Source organism: Myodes glareolus, chromosome 3 (assembly GCF_982192425.1).
Source record: "Myodes glareolus chromosome 3, mMyoGla1.1, whole genome shotgun sequence".
In the NCBI taxonomy this organism is placed as follows: domain Eukaryota; kingdom Metazoa; phylum Chordata; class Mammalia; order Rodentia; family Cricetidae; genus Myodes; species Myodes glareolus.
In genome coordinates this window covers 31,409,413-31,431,895 of record NC_142028.1, presented here as the reverse complement: position 1 = coordinate 31,431,895, position 22,483 = coordinate 31,409,413, and the positions used below count along the sequence as shown (strand labels likewise).

At 40.2% G+C, this 22,483-nt stretch overlaps 1 protein-coding gene across 9 annotated transcripts in view; it reads right to left on the bottom strand.

Moving 5' to 3' along the window:
- Nucleotides 1-22,483, bottom strand: part of Erc1 (ELKS/RAB6-interacting/CAST family member 1) — a 361,368-nt gene that overhangs the window by 70,920 nt on the left and 267,965 nt on the right. For all 9 annotated transcript variants that reach the window (XM_087904327.1, XM_087904329.1, XM_087904324.1 and 6 more), the window contains one exon: nt 8,869-9,013. In XM_087904327.1, the coding sequence (XP_087760453.1) occupies nt 8,869-9,013 (145 nt within the window). The remainder of the gene's footprint in view (nt 1-8,868; nt 9,014-22,483) is intronic.

Below are 22,483 nucleotides of genomic sequence, written 5' to 3'. Positions count from 1 at the left end.
AACTTGTCCCGAGAATTGTCTTTGTATCTGGCAGGAGAATTTTGATGATTTGCTGTCCTCCTTGAGATGGTCCATCGTGACAATCAACTCCACGCGAGTGGACATAAGCTTGGCCGAAGAATTCCAGTCCTGGATTGTGTCCTTCATCTCCTACTTCAAAGAATGGGTGGGGGTTGAAATGTTTGGAACGGTCCTGCTATGGAATAGTGTTTCTCCTCTGGATGGTCTGCTGACTCAAATCCCAAAGTCTTAGGGACAAAGTGGTTTTTGCACAGCGCTGGCTGCCCTGGAACAGGGAGCCTCTATTGATATGTGGTTATCTATGTTAAAGCAGTAAGGTTTAAGCCAACCAGCTCCTGCACCCCTAGGACTATGGTCCATTGCACAGGGTGGAGTGCTTGGCTTAGCTAGCCCTGAAGGTTGTCGAGCTGAAGAGCATCGCACAGAGAATGGCCCTCTCTGAGAGATAAGTCGCTCTGCATAAGGGTTTCCTGCCGTATGTTCCCTTTACCAGAAAAATGGCAGAGGGCAGGCCGGATAAGTTCCAGGTGTCATGAGCCTAGGGACAGATTCTGTGTAAGCCCATTTTAATGTTTTCATTTTGGGAAGTGCGACCTCTATCTTTACCTTCCGAGGGAGTTGCCTTTCTGCAAAGAAGTAAAATTAGGGGGAGATGTAGAAGGCCGCAACCACACTCTCCACCATAGATGGCGCTGCACCGCCAGGTGAGCTAGAAAGCTCACACGTGTTGGTATTGGAGCAGTTGACCAATCGAAGAGTGACACGTCCAAAGCAGGGTCTGTTTCCTATATAAGGGATGGGTTCCATCTTATCTGGGTCTCCGCCATGTGGCTTATGCTCTAGCTCCCAAGAGACATAAAGCTTTTCTGCAGAAGGATCCTATGTGTACCGCGTGGTTCTTGCTGGCGAGACGGTAGCGCGGGACAAAAAACCAAAAAACCTAGACAACAAAGAGGACCTAAGAGTCTGAGAGAGACATACATGAATCTAATGATCTACATGGGAAGTAGAAAAAGACAAGATCTCTTGAGTAAATTGAGAACACAAGGATCATGAGAGAGGATAGGAGAGGAAGGGAGGGTAATAAAGAAAAAAAGAATTGCTGTGGTCAAGGTCTCTCTTCACAGCAATAGTAAACCCTAACAGAGACAGAGCTACATGCTAATGCCTAAATAAGGTGTTACAGAAACTAAAGAAAAGCAGGTAAGCCAAGAAAGAGGACAAAATAGAAAAAGAATAGAAATAACCCTGATGTTTAAAAGGAAAGGACTGTTTTTATAAGCTATTGCAGGCTGTTTACCAGACTAAAAGATGTACCACTCTTTCAGAGAGACCTGTGGGACATCAGATAAACCACTGTTAAAATGATCGTGCTCTGACAAAGAGAAAAGGGGCATGAGACTGTGCAGTTGTTCTGCACTGTCCTGTTCATTGGGGAACATTATTTTCAGGTGTGCGACTTTTGTTTATTCTGCATTTCTTTACCTCTGTGAAGCTGTGGTTCTTTGCCCATCTTAAACACCTGATGGTCCTAATAAAGAGACGAATGACCAATAGGGAGACAAGAGCAAGAATAGGCGGGGTTAGCAGGCAGAGAGTGTAAAAGGAGAAACAAGGAGAATGAAGAGTAACAAGAGAACAAGGAGAGGAGGACATCAGGGGGCAGCTACCCAGCTACAAAGCAGGCCACAGAGAAAGATGTAAAGAAATGTATACAGAAATAGAGAAAGATAAAAACCCAGAGGCAAAAGGTAGTCAGCATAATATAAGTTAAGAAATGCTGGCAATAAACAAGTCAAGCTAAGGTCAGGCATTCATAACTAAGAATTAGTCTTCATGTGTGATTTATTTGGGAGCTGGGTGGCAGGCCACCCCAAAAGCCAAAAGAGCAGAATATCCCACAATACCTGCTGTTTCTCCCCTGTGATGAGATACATACGCGGGGCATGATGTCAGCTTTGTTGCTGGGCAGAGCACTGTAAGCCCCTTGGTTCCCCAGGTCTCACCTTTGCAAGAACTCACAGCATATATGCCTGCCTCTACTAATGGTCATAATTCAAGTTATTCAGTCAAAAATGTCAACTACTTAAAAGACAGGATCTCTTGAGTAAATTGGGAGCATGGAGACCAAGGGAGAGGGTTGAAGGGAAGGGGAGAGGAGGAGAGGAGAGCAGAGAAAAAGGTATAGCTAAATAAAATCAGTAAAATAAAATAAAATAAAATAAAAGGTCAACTACTTTAAACTCCTTATTTCTACCCATAAATACTGACAATGGAGTCACAAAGTCATGTGGACTCTACTTTCAAATTCCCCTCATTAAATACACAGTTTACTCATGTAACCACTAGGATGTTTTCTTACTGGTTCTCTATGTGGCTAACAGTTGCTAACTTGGAATAGGAAAACAAATCTTACAACTGGGTGCTATGGCATGTGCTATAATCCCAGTACTGTGAAGGTGGAAGCAGGGGGATCAGGAGTTAGAGGCTAACCTAGGGACACAGGAGGCCTGTTCAAACACTGAGATAGCTCAGTGCTTGCTTTCAAGTCGGATGACCTGAGTTTGATACCTAGCATTCACACAGTGGAAGGACAAAACTGTCTGATTCCTACAAAGAGAACATTATGTTTATTCCTTCACATCTGTAACTCTAGTTCAAACACTGTCTGTAACTCTAGTCTCCAAAGGCACTAGGAACACTGGTGGTGCACAAATACACACACAGGCAAATACCCATACACATAAAATAATAAAAAAATTAAAGTCTCTATCTTTCCAAGTCAACACTGGATCGCTCTTGGTCAGAGAAAGAGTTAGATGACTCTAAAATCAGAAGAGGAAGAAGGAACAGAAGTCACAGGCCCTCCAGTAAGCTAAGGAGGGAATACAAGTAGGTTCTCTTTTGATGTATAAGCTGCTTTCTTACACAACAAGCAAACAGAATCATACAGTACAAACTCTATTGTCTTGACTGTTTTGTTGTGGTTTTGATATTCATCTACAGTACTATATGTGTAGTGCATTCCTACTTATTGTTGAATACACTTTGTATACTCATTGTATGGTACTTTGTGAATTCATAATACTTGCTGCGGCGGCTAGCTTTCAAGATGGCCAGCAACAATTCCATTCTCCAACTATTCCTAGTGTTGTGTGTTCCCTCCCAAACTGTAAAGAGTTAGCCTGTGTGACATTAAAGGCAACAGTGATGATGTATCATTTCTGAGTTTAAGTTAAAGACACTGGGAATCTCATTTGTTGAGGGTAATCCATTGCCATATGGTGTAGGAGGCCCTTCTGTATTTGTATTGCTTTCATTGGTTGAATAAAGAGACTGCCTTGGCCTTTTGATAGGGCAGAAACCTAGGTAGGCAGGAAAGACAGAACTGGATGCTGGGAGAAAGAAGGCAGGCAGAGACAGCCACCATGGAGTCGTCAGAGTCAGACATGCTGAATCTTTCCTGGTAAGCCACGACCTCGTGGTGACATACAGATTATTAGAAATGGGTTGAATCAAGATGTGAGAGTTGGCCAATAAGAGGTTAGAGCTAATGGGCCAGGCAGTGTTTAGATGAATACAGTTTCTGTGTAATTATTTTGGGGCTAAGCTAGCTGGGCGGTGGGGTGCAGCCCGCTCTTCATACTACAGCCATATTCTAAGTTATAGCATGAAAGGCCAAGACCACATGAGGATGTGAACAGACTTTCAAGTTCAAGTCAGGCCTTTAGATAACTGTAGATCTGGCCATCAGTCTGACTGCAAACTTACAAGAGACTCTAAATGGGACCATAGGTTAAGCTATTCCTCAATTTCTGAAATAATAATTATTGTGTGACGGAGAGAGGATTTCTATGGACTAGAAGATAACTAATAGATGCGGTAACTGGGACCAGAGTGTGTGGTAACAGGCTGATGAGAGATGCATGAGCAGGGAAGAAGGAGAATACTGGTGCAAACCTGTGTTAGTGAGACACAGACTTGAAGTAGGCTGCCAAGGGATTTCAGGGGGAGTGAGGGACACATGGAGATATTTCACACCCTGCTCTAGAACTTCAGTCATGTTCAAAGTACAGAAATTTACATGCAGGAACTGAATGCCCAGCTAGGGAATCACCAGTCCCAACACTGACACTGTTGTCAGTTTCTTTGCATTATTTATAGTGAACAGAAAAGAGAATATGCAAACGTGGCCACTCTTGGTGCACAAGTAAAAATGAAACTAAAATTATTTATACATGTATACATATATGTGTATTAAAATAACACACTGAACGTGAAAAATGAGACCAACACATCATATAATATAGTCCATATTTGAATTGAAAATAATTGAAAATCATACTTTGGTATCAGTGGAGAATTGGTTCTAATCTCCAAGACTCCCTCCTCCATGGATACCAAAGCCTGAGAACATTCAGGTCCTTTATATAAAATGATATAGTAGACACATATAATCTATGGATATTCTTCTATATACTTAATGTTGATATAAATGCTTAGTATCATATAGAAAATAATGACGAGAAAAAAATTGTATGATCTGTATACATGCTGATTTTTAAATTTTGAATAAATCTAGCCTTTTAAATCCATAAGCCCCTTGTCTGTTAATTAAACAAACCATGGATCAAAAATACTGGAAAAGATTTTTCTTGTCATCATTTCTTAAACATGAAAAATGATGGTAACTCAGGATTCTACATTATGTATGTAGCTTTAAAGGCTTATTCTCCACTATTTTTATTGGCAAAAGACTCCCATTCCAAATTTAATTCATAATGAAAGGCTTTAAACCTGTAACTAGCTCTATTTTCTTGGCTGGCTAGAAAGATTTTTTTTTATCCAACATTTTTTTCTTTATACAGAAAGAAAATAAATCAAAAATGGTGACTTTCATCAAGTTTGGTTCATATTAGATCTTTAGTGTTTCTTTACACAATTTTACTTGAGTTAGAAGAGATCTCTGTATGTAGTACAGAGAGTGAACAGTCAATCTGATAGGTAAGAATCTACATATTTAGTATGTTGTTCCACACTGAAAACCTAGCCCAAAACCCATGGCTTAGAAAGTCAAAGATCCTAGGGGAACCTACTACCATTGTTTGGATGAATGGAAATGTTGTCAAATTGCCTTCTAAATATTTACATTTACAGCCTTAGACTAGAGCTGTTTCCAACCTTGGCCAGAGAAGGCTCTTTCCACAGTGGGCGACAGTTAACAGACTCTTAACTGGTCAAGTGTTGGAATTATGTGTCCATTCAGTGCTCAGCCTAAATGTGACATTTCTATCAAGCCCACAAAGGCTCGGGGAACTTGCGGAGATGCAGCAGAAAGAGTGTGAAAGCCAGAGATGAGGAGGACTGCGCTGAAGCACCAATTCCCAGACAGGATGTGGCTGCTCCACTCATGAACTCGGTGCAGCGATGCTTACCTATACAAAAGCCAACATTCCAGTAGGCAGCACTAATTGGACTCAGTGTGGGTGGAGGACATGAAAGTGTGAGGAATGTGTACTGAGGAGTCTTGCAGTAGGTATGATCAAGTTAAATTGTATACATGTAGGAAACTGTCAAAGAATAAATGAAAGATAGTCTTTTTTGAAAAGTTGATATACCCTTGATATACCATGGCTGGTTGATATCCATGGGAAGTCTGCCATTTTATGAAGGAAAAGAGAGGAAGAGTAGATGGTGGGGGGTGAGAGGGGGAGGAACTGGGAGAAGAGAGGGGAAACTGTGGTCAGGATGTACAAACAAAAACAAAAACAAAAAATGACAACGACGACAACAACAACAACAACAAAAAGTGGCTCCAATGGGTAGGTCAAGGCCTAAGACCAAGAATTAAAGAAAAAAAAAACAATCTGAGTTTTTTTTAAAAGTATCTGATAAACCTCTAAATAACATTAATAAAAGTTCTTTTTGAAGCCTAGTAAGTTAAAGAAACGTAAATGGCAGTATTTATATGTTTAGCAGAAGATTTACAACTGTTAGTAGAATCTTCAAATAGGAAAAGGAAGACAAACATTTACAACAAGTAAAATGATCTGTCCCAGTTAAGGAAGAACTGATATCCACACTGTATTTCCTCTCCTGGAGGTAATAAAAGTGTGGGCACCAAAATCGAAGTTGGAGGAAGTAAGCACTTTGCACTTGCATGCCTCAGTCACAAAGGGTTGCAATGGGCTCAGTAAGCACCACAGACAACACATCTTATACTCAACAGAGCGAGCTGCGGTGAGAGATGGAGGAAAGGACAGCAGTAAACAACATGTTCCGGGTGGCCCACGGCCAGGCCCACAGCCTGGGAGAGAAGGCACAAAGTGAAAGACCAAGACACATTCTACCCATGAATAGGGACTAAAATGTCTCTAGGGAAGGAGTCAAGATAGTGCGTATACAATTGGAGACAGACAGCTTGCTTATAAATGGAATATGGGAGAGCACTGGCAACTGTCATTGTGGGAACCAGCATAAGAGCAGGATCCAGGAGATATCTGAAAGTATGTACAAATGTTAGTTTTCAGATAAGTGGATGTTTGCTAGGTCTGCTACAATCCAAGATGCGCCAAATCAAAGTGTAGGCCTATTTCAAGGTCCAAATCAGTGACGTCAGAGCAATTAGCTTTACACGGTGAAGCAGTAAACAAGAGTGAAGGTAGACAAGAAAGTGTCGTGTGTCCTAGTAATTCCCAGAGAGACAAAAACCTGGCAACTATGAACACAACACATGAAAGAATTACTTAGAGTATTAATAGGGGCCTGTGATATGGCTCAGGAGGGGAAGACACTTGCTGTGAAGCCTAGTAACCAAGTTCTCCCCTGGAACAGACTTCTGCAAGTTGTCCTCTAGCCTCCACATGCACACTGTGACACGTGTGACCAACAAAATACACAAATAAATTAAGTTAAAAACAGTACTTCATTGATGGGTATCCCCCCCACCCCGCCCACTGCATGGAAATACTTAGAAACAGTCAAATACCCCTTACAGTAAGAACTTGGGGATCAGGGAAATAAATTGGAATTGAAGGGTTAAAAGTTAAGCTAACACAATAGAAAACTAGGAAAATACCCCCACCCCGTGCTCGTCCCTTGACTATAAATAGTCTCAGCAGACACCTAAATTAAGACTTCATAAATAAAAAAGTGATGGTCAAACTTCAAAGTAAAAGGAAACATAAATGGGCCCAGGAATGGGCTGTAGTCAACTGAGCAGGGCACAGAGATTGAATGGCTCGAGAACACGATGGTCAGCCAGCCCTCAGGCACTTCTGGGGCATACACTCAGAAACCGATACATCACAGTTTTGCACTGAGGTACTAACTAGTCTTCTCAAGAAGATCTTGGCTCTCCGAAGATTTCCATAACATTCATTTTATAGTTGAGGGAAATGAAGCATAAATATATTGCAACTCATTGAAGTCTTTTTACCATGAGTAGATACATTATTTACAACCTACTTAGTTTTTATATCACCAATCCGTTAATTTTAACCCTAAACTCATAATCCATAGTTCTACTCCACACTCTAGAACTTGATAGTTGTTTACAATAATGAACAAAGACAAACTTCTTCCAGGATAATTTTTCTTTTCTTTTCTTTTTTTTTTTTGGTTTTTCAAGACAGGGTTTCTCTGTGTAAAGCAGAGTTAGATGTCCTAGGACTCACTCTATAGGCTGGCCTTGAACTCACAAAGATCTGCCTGACTCTGCCTCTCCAAGTGTTGGGATTAAAGGCATGCACCACCACCACCCAGTGTACTCCTAGGATCTTAAAATAAGATTTGCTAAAGTCATCTGTGAAGCTGTTTAAAAAAAAATGAGTAATAAAAAAAATGTTATTCTTCAGTTTTCTGGTATAACTGGAAGGGAATACGTCTTTGTCAGACTAGATGATACGAGCACCCTCATGTGACAAAATGTCCACAATGCTAATGATCTTGCAATAAATGCATGTCTTCAGGGCCATGTCTGCTGTATTAACAGCAGTCAGAAGTCCTAATACACACTAAATATTTGATAATAATTGATTAATGCTGCTAAATAAATTCAGGTGAGAGTCTAGAAGGATCTGTTGACAGTGAAGAGTGTGGTCCTGGAGAGCGGGTCCTGGAGAGCGGGTGCTAGAGAGCGGGTGCTAGGAGTCTGTGCTGGCTTACAAGTCATAGAGCTGAAACAGATACTGACCAGGCCATGGGGGCTGGAGGAAAGTACAGCTCTTAGTAACCACTGACATTTGGAGATAATCTGTTCTGACTTTACCAACAGTGAAACAGAATCATACTGTTAATCAAATTCTCTTGTTAGAAACTGACAAAATTGTGTAGACACAGCTGGGCATGTGGTACACACTTATAATTCTAGCACTATAATCCCAGTTCAGGCAGGGGGAATGTCATGAATTCAAGACCAGCCTGGGTTAAAAAATGACTACTGGGTTGGCCAGAGCTACACAGCAAAACCTTTTCTCAATAAAATGAAAGCAAACTGAACCCTAAAAGATGCAAACACAGAGAAGGTAAATGTTCAACATTATAAGTAATCAAGTATGAGTATGAATAAAAGATTGATCACTAATTCTTTTAACATTTTGTTAAAAAAAAAACAAAAAAATAACCTCAGGACCTGTAACATCTTCTAATTTAGTTCAATCACTGAGAATTCTATGATTTTCTTTTAAAGGGATGGCTAAAGACTTGTGAAGTCTCTACAAAAATCTTCTGTATTTGATGTCTAGCATGAAACACAAGGAAATACACAGTAATAAAGACATTTTTGAAAGGGCAGTGGGACATAGGCTCCACTCTGGCTGCCTCTTCTGCCCTGGGCATCACTAATACCTGTTGTTTGAGCTGCTGCACCAGGCGGTCCTTTTCCCGTTTCAGTGCAGCCACTTCTTCTTGGGTCTTTTTCTTAGAGGACGAAAGCTCTAGAAGAGCTATATTAGCATCCTTTTCACTAATAGCAGCCAGAAGAGCTTCTTGCCTGCAAAGGAAAGAAAACATGAGTACCAATCCAAACTTGAAATAATTCTTTGTAGTTCTATAAAGAAAAATTTGGAGAACAAAGGAAAATAGCTGACTTTTACAACATTTCACAGGGGGTGGCAAGAAGCTCTATACCATGGGATTTAGTTTAACATTGCTTACTTAACAAAGAGCATGGAGGAGTCAAGTACTGGGTAGAACCTATAGTTGGGTAAAAATCTACAGCACAGCGTAGCCTCTTGACTTTGTTGGAATCAGGGTGGAGAGAACATGAATACACACACTCTTGTCCCCATCCACTGCCATGTGTGTGTGTGAGTGAGTGTGTGTGTGTGTGTGAGTGTGTGTGTAAGATTTCTTCTGTGAGATCTGGCTTCCTAGCGTTATCAGTGTCTGAAATGGATAGTCCCATGGTCTGACACACAGTACTTATCAGCAGGAAGAATTACGTGTTAAAGCATATACATGACAAGATTGCACCAACTAAACAAAAGTCATTAACTTTACTTTTAAAATTAAGCTACAACTATATGTGGGAACTCCTTTTTATATTTTTATTTTTTCAACTAAAAAGTAAAAAAAGGCCAGAAAAGGTGACATATGGCTTTAATAATCCCAGCCCTTGAGGGGTATATGCAAGCTGATCTCTGTGAATTCAAGGCCAGCCTGGTCTTCTCAGTGAGGACCAAGTTAGCAAGAGCTACACAGTAAGACCCTGACTCAAAAATAAAATAAAATGTGAGCCTATGCATGCATGGAAGCAAGGATAACTCGGAGTCTGTTCTCTTTCATCACGTAGCATCTTGGGTGTTAAAAAAACTTTTTTTTTAAAGGCAATTTGCCCACCAAGCACCAATATTCCATAAATTTCCCCATGGCTTGTATGATTTTTATACAAACCTTAACCCCTACCTCTTCCTTCATACTGATTCTTTAAAAACTAGGCAACAGTAAAAGACTGTGAGATTGGACCCCAGCTGATGGGGAAAAGAAACAGTTATGACCTGTGTTAGAACAAAAATCAAGTGAATGCCTGTCCTGGTGTCTTGCAAGCCCAGTTTGAGTCTTGCTGCACCCTTTTTACAAAAGACAAAAAAAAAGTCTTGCTGCACCTACTTTTGTCTTGTTCCTTTGTGGGATGTGTAGATTATTCTTTCTTTGTTTCCAAAATGGGAACTGAACTCAGGTTGTCAAGCTTGGGAGCAAATGCCTTCACCTACTGAACCAGCCCTGATTTGTAAACTTTAAGAAAGTGGACTTAGAATTACAGCTGAACATCATGAAGTATTTTGATATCATCAATGCTTACACATTTAGGATTGTGACTTTGTTGGCAATGACCTTTACATATACTTTAAAACAATAATTTAAGCATCACAGATTACCGGTGGTTTTAATACAGGTAGATATTGGGGCTCAGTGGGCACCCATTGGTATGTCTTCCAGTGAGGAACTGAAACATGGACATTAAGACAGTGGTAGAAGTAGCTATAGTTTATTAGGAAAGAAAACCTTTCCAAAAAATAAAGTGGGCCAGAGCTGGTAAAAAGGGTGGAGACTCAGTGGAGGACTGTACAAAGAAATGCAACATTTATAGTCTTGGGTTTGGGGATCATTTGCATAGAATAAATTTATTCTCCTCATGCTGCTACACATCAACTTTCATGGTGAGAGTTTTCAGTTTCTCTGTGCAAACTTCAATGCTATGCTAATTTTGGCCTCACTTTCCACCCTCCTCTTTGCCACAGTCTGGCTATCTACTCTGCAGTTCATGTACAGGAAGTAAAGATCAAGGAGAAGAAACTTACAAACAATCTAAACAAACTGTGGGAACAAACTGTCCATGGACACGAAACCATCCTTCACTAGGTCATCTAAAGAGACAAATCTGAGTTACTACTGGAGAACTATGTAAAGTAGTTGTAGGTTCTGACCCAGGAAATGCTGAGTCTGAAAATGCACTGCTGAAGCTTAACTTTGCTTCTGACTTTTGTTAAGATAATTGAGCTTCAACTGCAGTCATATGGAAAAGTTTAGTGAGGCCACAAACTGGAAGACTATCATTTAAATAGTCTAAGATTTTATTTTAGATGAGGAGATCTACTAAATTCTGAATAAGTAATACTAAAAAATGTGGGCCACAGATCAGTTTACGACATGAAAATTTAAAAAAAAATAACTAGTTTTTGCTGTTGGAAGAAAGCATGGATCCCAATATCACTTTTACTGTCTCAACACTGTGGAACTGGGGAAAACGGCAGGTGGCTTAAACAACCAGGCTCCAGTAGGCACTGAAGGAAAAGACAGTCTAAATACGACCACTGAACATTTGAAACAAATATAGCCTTGATGCTGAAGGCGCTCAAGCTGTTTGACTGTGTACTGCACAGCTTCCTGGTGACGGTTATCATCTGTTTTCTTTGAGGATGAGAAGTGTGCACTCTCGGTGAGGGTGCTGAGTTTCTGTGTGCTCATTGTCAGGATCACACACTTGCCATTAGGCCAAGAGCAAATGATCAATTAATATCAGCAGTATAATTATATGGCGCCATCAACACCTTTCTTAGATATAAAATACAAAGATTATAGTGATTTGAGTTTTGTTTTTAGGAAAAATGCACAATGGCAGGCAAGCCTGCCACCTGGGTTTGATAGTGGGAGGAGAGAAATGACTAGACTCTGGCCTCTACATTTGTGTGTGCATAAATGTACACACACGTAGTTGGTTGGGTTGGCAGTGGCAATAAAAAAGAAAAAAAAGCACAACATGTAAAGGTGAAATTGTTCTATATTGTTGAAATATTTTGACTGAATTCCAATTCTTTCATAAACAGCATGCTTGGACAGCTAGGGATAGAGACAGTATTGTTTTCTTTGTTATATTATCATCTTAATAACTTTGTAATGGATCCTATCAATGCCCAAAGAAAACATGAATAAGGCTCTGGAGCTTCACCTGCTTTCCGCATACTTGGTCACACTTGAGCTGTGTCTCTTGCCATCCTGACAGCTGATTCTGCACACACACAAGGCTCTAGGCTACCAGACCCCAAGTTATTGGATCACCCAAACCTGTACATCCAATACAATGAATGCACACTAACTGGGTGCCTTTCCTCATTTTCTCAACATCCTCAAGGTCATACATTCTTTCTGCAGAATACAAGAAACAACACCTTCCCATTGCCATCAGGGAACCAGAGACTGCCCAACTTGCAAGCATTTACTATGCATCACCTCCCTGGCATAGAATCTCCTCCTTTTCTAGAACCTGTAAGGAAGCAATCTCACTTTGTCATGTGGGCCTAAACTTTCCCCAGGACCACTGCCATGTTGGTTTTCCTTGGCATTAATAGTTCTTCTAATAAACCAATCTCTCATTCAAAAAGACAGTCTACCTCAGTGTCCCCTTGAGCCCAAACCGAGACCTTCCACTCTCATCAAGTTGTAGACTTTGTCTAGCCAAGGCAGCAACGCATCCCTATTGCTTTACTACAGAGAGTAACTCTGCCATATGGGTTCCCAAGTTTTTCAGGAACTTAGCAATGGCTAAAACTAGCTAGAACTGGGTCCACTGCAAGCATCTGGTGGAGCAAAACTCCATGCTCAAGTCTGGCATGGAAAATCACACTTATAATCTAAGTACCTGGGGTGGAAGCAGAGGCAGGAGGACTACTACAAATTTGAGACCAGACTTGTCTATATAGCAAGACCCTGTCTCGAGAAAGAAAAAAAAAAGACAACTAACAAACTTCAAATCTCATTGTCAGAGAACAATAAAGCCATCACTTTTCAACATGCAGCACACGAAGCCATGACGCCTGGCTAGCCTCATGCAAGGCCACTCACTTAACTTCCAACTGTTTCTCTGTGTCTTTGATTATCTTGTTTCTATGCCCCCAAACATCCCTTAAGCTATCCTGGAGAGACAAGTGAGGTCTAGGACTCCTGACATCTCACGTTTGCCTGTTGGTGAATAAAGCCTCTTTTGCAAAACCTGTCTTTTTGGTAATAAGCAGGCTGTGGAGCAAGCTGGATCTTTCTGGGTAACACAATGGACAAGGGCTCTTGAAAACACTGTGGTGTCTCTCCCTTTCTCTCATGGAGACGGAGTTCCACCACTGAGCTACATCCTTTGGAAACGTTTAAAAAGACAAGGCAAGGATGTGTAAGCAGCATCAACAGCTTTAAGTTTGGTGCAATTAGCCTTGCTGTTTTCTTAAAACATCAGACAGAAAGGAGGCCTACATGGTAAACCTGAACTAAGGGACTTGGTACACCACAGAGCAAAAAAGTCCAAACTTCTGTTTAAAATGTTGTGCTTTTCAGAGGCAACAAAATACAGAATGAAACAAAAAATAAACTGTGAGAAGAACTGTAAGTTAGTTGCCGCTTATGGAAAACAGTCTTCTTTGTAGAAAGACACTCTCTGATGGAAACAGAACACAGGAAAAAAAAAAAAACCAAACAGTTGGAAGTGATTCTTTCTAGTAACTGCGATCTAGAAGTTAGGTCCTAGCACCAACATGAATATTTTAGAGGAAGTGGTGGACACAAACAGAAGTTGACCACTAAGAGTGCTCCTAACTAGGAAGCTGCCACCAACCGGAGTCCTGCAAGCACAAGCAGCCTGTTTCCCTGGAGAGCCCCAAAGGAGCAACTGGGAAGACACAAGGGAGAATCACCACAGGGTCACAGGACAAAATGTTAGTGCACTTCCTGCCAAATCACTCTCTTGTTAGGAGTCTATTTTGTAGTTAACAAGCAAACACCCCCACCCCGTCAGCTGGATACAAACATTTCAGTGGTTAGCAACCCCTATTTCCTCAGTAGTTGCAGCAGAAAGGCAAGTCATTAAAGTGGCTAGTCACTCTGTCCCTGGTGCTGTAAACGACACCAGTTGAACTTGCTCTTTGACCTGCAAAGTCTAATGGAATCAAGATGTGCACTACTGTGGCATTTGAGCGGCAGGAAATAGTGAGACCTCCCCTCTGGTCCTTTCCAAAACCCTCCTGGGCAAATTTAAGAAACTAGAGACAAATGCTGTAGACATGAAAAGCTGAACACCTTTGATGATTTCTGAGTCTTTAACACAGTGGTCTTCCAACACTAGTAAGCAAGAAACTGCAAGCAAGACTGGAACAGTGACTTGGAGTGCGTGCTAAGCATGTGTGTGTTCCACAGAAGCTCAAGGAGTATGTTCTACTGAAGTGCAAGGAGTAAGAATTAAGGAACATAACCAACAATTTTTATCATTCCTTCCCCTTCCAAGTATGAATTTCAAGCTGAAGAGTTGCAGAATTATATACAACATGCTCTATAAGTCCAAACACTTTAGGGAAAAGACCAGATGAAAGAATGAGGTCGGAGGCTTTAGAATGCTAATGATATGGATAAGAAGGCATAGTTTAATTGACTACAGATTAAATTGCAAATCCTCATTCTCTTATTATGAATTACATACACTTTGATTCTGTAGCCTTGTGATTTAACCACCTAGCTATCTAAAATCCAGGCAACTGCTGATTTTATCTCATGCCCTGAAGATGTCCACTCAGTTATTATTTTCTCCTTTCTAGAGTATGGAAGACACATCAACCTGATTAAGCTTTGTGAAAAGCACAGTCATGTCCTGTGGGTAAACATGATCTCTCAAAATTTGAAAGCTGTGTTCTGTTCTTTTATTTAGATATTAGGGAATAACCTGGGTGTAAAATGTCAGCACTAAGTCAATTATTTCCTCCACCATCATGCTTCCCATCATGTTAATGGAGTCATTTACCCCTGGGCCCCCAGGCAGACAGTACCTACATAATCTAGTTGCGCTTTGCTTCCTATGGTCCAACACTGAGCGTTATTCTTCTTTTCAGTAGTCTTCACTATATGGGACTGTTATTTCTGGAACCACTGCCATCCATTTATTTGGGGCCTGTATTATTCTTAAAGTTTCATCACCAACTTTCCTGTCATTCTACACTGCCCTGCTTCTCTAAGTTCAACATTCTTGGGTCTCTCAGTGAATCACATGCCTGGCCTAAACTCGGGACCACCTCTGGGTTTCAGCCCTTATTTTTCTGCCGTCTCTCAGCAACCCTTCATCAGTTTCACCTCTTTCCCTGGTGTTGACGTAACCTTCTCTACCTACAACGTGCTGAGTTAGTCTCTATCAAGGTCTAGCTCCCCCACTGACTACTACTTTCTTCCTTGTCAGTATCTGCTTTTTTTTTTTTTAAGACATCATCTGGACGGTGAAGAGAACCATTTTGTAAGTTACCTTCAATTCTTTCATACATGCGAGACCTGCATGTATGGTTTGTCTTAAAATATTTTTCTCAAGCAATTAGTTTTTCAGTTTATTCACATATTAATTTTAAGTTATGATAGAATATTTATAACATCTTTTAAAAAGTATTATTTTTAATTATGTGTATGCCTATTTGTCTTTGGTGGGTATATAAACACCGAATGCAGGTACAAAAGGAGGTCAGAATAGAGTGCTGAACCTCTTGGAGCTGGAGTTAGAAGCAGTTGTGAGGTGGGTGCTGGGAACCAAAGCTAGTCCTCTGCAGGAGCAGCATGCATCCTTAACCACTTAACTATCCTTAGCCATCTCTCCAGCCCCACTTAAACACATAACTGTTTTCAGAGGTTTGGTGGTACTAAATGTATCCACACAATTGTACAACCAATCTATGCCAAGACTTTTAATCTTGAAAAATTAAAACTATATCCATTTAATAATAATTCATATTTCTCCTGCCCCAGCCTCTGGTAACTATTATTCTACTTTCTGTCTCAGTGGACTTGACTACTCTAGGTATTTTATAAAAGTGGAATCATTCAGTAATTATCTTTTGCAACAGGTTCATTTCACTTAGCAGGATGTTTTCAAGATTTATTCACATTATAGCATGTACCATCATCTTCTTTTCAACACTGAATAACATTCCACTACATGTATACATCAATCCCTGTCTAATCTATTTTTCCCTCACAGATACTTGAGCTACTTATGCCTTTTAGGTAATGTTAATGATGGTGCCATATTTAATTTCAAAGTATCTTCATTCTAGAAGATGACCTTGAAAGCCAAGAACTTTTAAAGATTGTTAATGTTCTGCTCCGCACATGGCTTAACTGTTTATCACTTTTTCTTTTATTTAGTGGTGTGAGTATCCAGTCTACTCTAGAAACTATGGGATTACGTGCCAGTCTTTGCTTAAAATATTGGAATACAGGTCCATAAAGCTACCTTGTTTTGTTTACTCCAAGTGCCAAGAACAGTTCTGAGTGTCAGACATATACATCTTGAGCCATCAGTCTCTAATTCTGGCAACATTCTTGCCTGCTAAGGTGACTTCTTAATGGTTCTAGCATTTTTACTTATTTTGAAGCTGTGTTTTACTATCCTTTTAAGACTCCCTGCCCTCAACTGTGTGCAGTAGCATGTAAGACAATCAGCACCAAGTCAGAGCAAGTAATATCAAGCTTTGTAAACACAAAAGAAACAGATATTAGAAGGACATCCACAGCTTTGTCAAGTTGTATTCCATGAAAGAAAGACACAAGAAGGAGAGGGCCCGAGACTGAGATTGGCTGGTTCACCTAGATAGGCTGACTGTGAGGCTCAGTGTTTGGAACCATAATTAAGAGGCAGCACAAAGTAGAGGACGACCAACCGAAGATGACAGGGTGGGTATTAATGGGTTAACCCAGAAAAATTTACTAATAAATATACCAGATATATTTATAAAGAGTACGACTACTAGGGTAAAACTTTAAGCTAGTTTTGCTGAAATGAGATAATGAATCTGAGTTTCTCTAGAGGGCACAAGTGGTAGCCAAAGGGGAAAGGTCACTAAGGTAGAGAGTTCATTTCACAAAATGAATACTTGGTGTACCCACACTTGATAACAGCAGAACCGGAAAGCTGAAAGAATTACAAAGTGTCTCAGACCGGGTGTTTAAACAGTTCATCAGATGTCTGGAAATGATTTTATTGGAGTGGCACTTTGATTTTGTCATTTAGTTTATCTAGAGGGTCTTGCTACTGTGTAGCCCTGACTCTACTGGGACTCCCTATATAGATATCCTAGCCTTCAACTTGCAGATCTTCCTGCCTCTGCCTCCCAAGTGCTGGAACAACGGGCATGTGCCCCCATCCCACTGCCCTTTTAATATTGTGATTTTCACTAAGTAGTGGGGGAAGCACTAAGGGACAAGTGCTACTCCATCACATGGGGCAGAGAGTTCTGGTGTGCCCAGACAGGAAAACCATTTTAGTACACGGACAGGGAATCGTGATGGCATGACTGACAGAGAAGGGGCAAGTGTGAAAGCCAAAGCTGTGTGAGGATCCATTGTTCACCATCAAAGGGAGCCTAAATTAGGGATACTATGACGAGAGAGCTTTGAAAAGGATCTTTGAGTCAGAGCAAACATCCTCTGGAATGGAAGCCTCAGGAATAAACACAGATTTGAAACCCTTGATGTGCCTACCAAGAACACATCAATAAGACTCAAAAACACTGAATATGGAATGATTTGATTTGAAACAAGACATCAAAAAAGCTCAAGAGGAAAGATGCAAAGAGGAATGATCAGAAGGCTCTGGAAGCTAAAAGGCCAGGCTATCTAGCTATGGCAAGGGATGTGTTATGGAGTAGAAGTCTTCTATTAAGAGAAACTGTTTCTAAACAATGAATAGCATGCTGCTGCTTGACTCCTCCTGGATTTAAGAGTCACAGGCAGGGGTTCTAAGAGAAAATCTGTTCCATCAATGAATAAGCATCAGAAGGTATGACTGTGGCTGTGGCCTGCCCAGTACAGCCTTCCTGCTGTATAGCAGTAAGTCAGCTGTAGAAGACAATCTCTAAACCCTGCTGCTGCTTACCTCACATCTGTGCCTAGAACATGCTGGGGTTGGGGGTGGCAAGTTATGCCAGCAGGAAGAGCAAGGCCATCTCTATGTGGTCTGATTTCCAGAAGAATGATTTAGTTACTTTGCTAGTTCACATTTAGGCTGAATTACATGTAGGTCCAGACTGCTGTACTTACTTGCCTGTGATCTGACATTGTAATTTTAGTGCTACAAACAAAAAAGATACAATTACCAATTAATATGATGAGTGTCAGCTACATACAAGGGGTCTTTATGCCAGTATTGGTGATGTTCTGCAATACTGTCTTTATAAAAGATATTAAGTCTGAAAATGAGGAAAACTATGCACAAACTAAGTAACCTAAAAAGATTTCTCTTTGCTCTTTAATAGTTTAATTGGATTTTACAGGTAATATTCATATATCAAAATGTTACAAAATTCCTTCTGTATTAAAAACAAGCAAAAAACTCAATAAATAAAACTTTGGTTAGTGATCATTTTAAAAAACTGGGGCATCTACTTTATAATATGGGTGTGCTTTCTCTCTTTCTTACACACACACACACACACACACACACACACACACACACACACACACTTGCAATATAGGGGATCAAAATAGGAGGCTTGCATGTTCTGATAAGCTACATCATCAGGACCCAGAGCAATCTTTCCAATTTTTGTATGTAGACAAGAAAAGATTGGTTTTGTTAAGAATGTAACAAGTGTTAAGAGACTCGCAGAATGCAGTTATCACACACAGTCATAGTAAAAACAGTGTAGTTTGCATTCCACAACTAAACCAGCATGTCTAAAAAGTACACGAATTCACTCTGGAGACTCTAAGATTAATGAAAGCTTCATTTTTTATTAATATTCAAAAGTAAAGGTATTTGTTTAAAAGTCAATTTAGTAAAAGTTATTAATTTCCTTCTTTGGTGAAATATATCTACCTACACTTCAAATGAAAGGTAAGTTTAAAGAAAATTTATTTGGTGAGAGAAGTAACAAAGTTATTCTAAAATGGTCCTTGCAAAGTTTTCATTGAAATCAGCTTCAAAGCTAATCCTATTCTTCAAGTTTTGAACTGTGTGTGTGTGTATACATATAGGAAATGCACTTCTAGAGAGTGAACCTAGGGACTCACATGTGCGGGGCAGGCACTCTAACCCTGGGCTGTATATTGAACCCCCAAATATTATTTTTGTTAAAATGAAATTTTTAGTAAGTCTGGACCAAAGAATGAATCTGGATGGTACATTTTCAGATCATAGTAAGAAACAAATACATATTTCAGGGCGTCTTTTAAACTGGGTCTGAAAACCACCCAAGGGAGAGATTACATGTATATTTAGCAATGACAGCTCTAGGGGATGAAGTGTGAAATTGTCATAGGGACTATTTTGCGATGCACTTGGATATTGAATTTCCATTCTTATTTTCTAAAAGGAAATAGTCTTAATATGTCACAGCTAAGCCTCTCAATCTTCATGACTATATCAGAGCAACGGGACTTTTGGAAAACAATGTTTCCTCATAGATCTATTCCTGATACTGCAAGCATCTTTTCTTTGAGCATACTAATCAAAGAAGCTTAGTAGCGAAACTGGTGCCTTCCCCTTGTTCATTTTCCACTGGCTGAGGTGCACAGTGGCCATGTTAGGTGCTAGGCAGGGGAAGAAGCACCCACCCCCTAAATCGTTGGTTACCATCCCTTCCAGTTTTTACTGTTTTTACTTCCTATAAGGCCCTAAAGAGAAAACAACAGGAAACCAGCTAAAGTTTTCCATGCTATTTCTTTGTTCATAATGAATATGGAGAAGTTACCCTAATAAAGCCCTGCATTCCGAGTTTGCAGTAACAGTTTGCAGCTATGGGAGTTACTCCAGGGGTCACTGGTTTTGTCCTTAACATGGGTGAAACTACTGTGTTCAAAACTGCAGTGATCACACGGGATCACAGCGCCATGAAGACAGACCAGGACACTGAAGCAGCAGAGGTGGACTCTGACCCCCTGACAAGTTCATAGAGAAAACTACTCCAGTCTGCACTCCCACTTGCAAGAATTAAATATATATGCAGTTCACTCCATGTAGCAAAGCAGTGAACACATAGCTTCCCTTTAATAAAGCCATTTATTTATTTATTCATTGTTTTTCGAGATAGGGTTTCTCTGTAGCTGTGGAGCCCATCCTGGAACTCGCTCTGCCTGTCTCTGTCTCCCGAGTGCTGGGATTAAAGGTGTGTGCCACTACTGCCCAGTTATTTTAAGTATTTTTCTAAGTGCTGGTGTTTGAATCTAGGGCCTCCATTATATTAGGTGAACTAGCAAAATATTTTACAACAGCTTAGTTTTGGGAATCTATACAACAAAGTCTATAAAAAGTCTCTAGGGAACAGAATGCATAATAAAACAAGTCGAAAGGTTAGGAGGCCACAGATACGGCTAAGCGAGCAAAAGCTCTCGCTGCACAGCCCGATGTCTCAGTCCGACCTCTGGAACCCACATGAAAAAGCTTGATGTGGTGGCGCACACCTGTAATCTTAGCATGCCTACAGTAAATGGACGGATGTACATCCATGTAAGTGTATGTGATCCCCTTCTGCTTTTTTATGTATCTGCCTTATAGAAAAGCTGGAAGGACTTGTCAGATAGCTCAGTGGATAAGGGTGCTTGTTGTCAAGTCTGAGGACTTGTAATTCATTCCCAGGACTCACATGGTGGAAAAATAGAACCAGCTCCCCAAATCCTCTGACTTCAAAATGTACACATGCACGCAAGCACGCACACGCGCGCGCACACACACACACACACATACAAAAATTTAATAAATTTAAGGCAGATTAAATAAATAAACAATAAACAAAAAACAGCTAGCAAGGTATTAGTACTGGTGATTTTAGCGCCAGTAGATCAAGTACCTGCTAAACTATGTCTTAAAGCTGCAATGGAGATGTGGGGCTGGGAGGCTTAGTAAGTATATGCTCAAGAGATAAAGCTGAGTAAGTGGCAAGTTCATGACAATTTTATTTCATTTTAGTGTACCTATTTTCTAACAATATGTATTCTCTGCCTCCCTAATAATTTAACATATATAGGATATGGCAGCATACACTCTTCTATGTGAAGCCATGGCCTCTTCAAAATGAAGTGCACCTGATGTAGCAAGCACAACTTTTGGGTTGCTCCATTTATCTTGTCCTTTTTTGTTTTCTTTCAGAAAGTTTGTTTCCAAAGGAAACTAAAGTTTTCTTACATCGTTTCTCAGAACTCAAGCTTCAGAATGCCTCCATTTACATCAGTGTCTGTTTTAAGAATCACCAAATGCTTTCAACCATTAATCCCTGTACTCTGTCACTGTCCTACTGTTTACTTAACCTTTCCTAGTCTCAGATGAATAGCACACTCATACCAGCTGTCCACACCATGCTACTGAAGACGCGTCCTTGCCTTTTCTCTAGCTTGCACTGCCTTTCAGGTCTGATGGCTGATATTTGCAAGAAGAATGCCAGTGGTGTCACAGCCTCAGCAGACACCTGCCATACCCAACAACTAATAGTACTTGTAGTACATTGTCCTGATGGTAGATTGAATCAGATGAATGACAAGATAGCAGAATCATTAGTGATTGCTTCTGGCAATCTCCGAGAACACACCCCCAGGCAGTGTCTGGAGTTTTCATAAGCAAACCTTGTAAGAACAGCTCTGCTGCACTGGTTTGGGAGGGGCACCTGCTGGGAAACTGTGGGATGAGCCCAGTGACTGTGCAGGCACAATGAAGAATTGTCATTATCAGTTTGATAATCATCTCCTGTTCCTTCCAATATGTTCTAAGATGCTTTTCAAATGCCATGTATAATCTAGAAAAAAAAATCACATTTTTGTTTTTGTATTAAGTACAGAGAAATACAGGTATAAAAGGTATATTCAGGATTATTTTTTAAAATTCCTTTTTATTAATGACAAAGTCATAAAAGACAATGTTATAGCCCAGACTGGCCTCAAACTTATGATTCTCCTGCCCTTGCTTTTCCAGCATATCCCACTGACATGTGCCACCATAACTGGTAGGATTCTTTCTAAAAATTATGTTAAAAACAATATGGAAACTGTGCCTGGAAATACAGGAAAGTCTTCTCATTTCTTAATTTGTAAAATTCATTATTTGTCTTACCTAAACATGCTTCTGGATAAGACAATTACATTGTTTTCATGCTCTGGGATTTTTATTACAATGAGAACCAAGAGAGTAGATTGAACATACATGCTTAAATAATACTTAAAACTTTATTTTAAGGGGCAGTGAAATGGCTTAGTGTGTAAATAGTGCTTGGTATCAAGTCTTACAACCAGAATTTGATCACAGGTCATGGTGCAAGAAGAGAAATGACTTCCACATGTTGTTTTCTGACTCTACTTAAGCACCACGGCACCTACAAAGACACCCTCCCCCCACTAATAGAAACTTAAGAAGAAAACAAATCTCACAGTCTGAGGCTGGAGAGATGGCGGTTCAAGGTTAAGAATACACACTAATCTTATAAAGGACCCAATTTTGGCTCCCAGTACCAATGGTGTGTGCTTA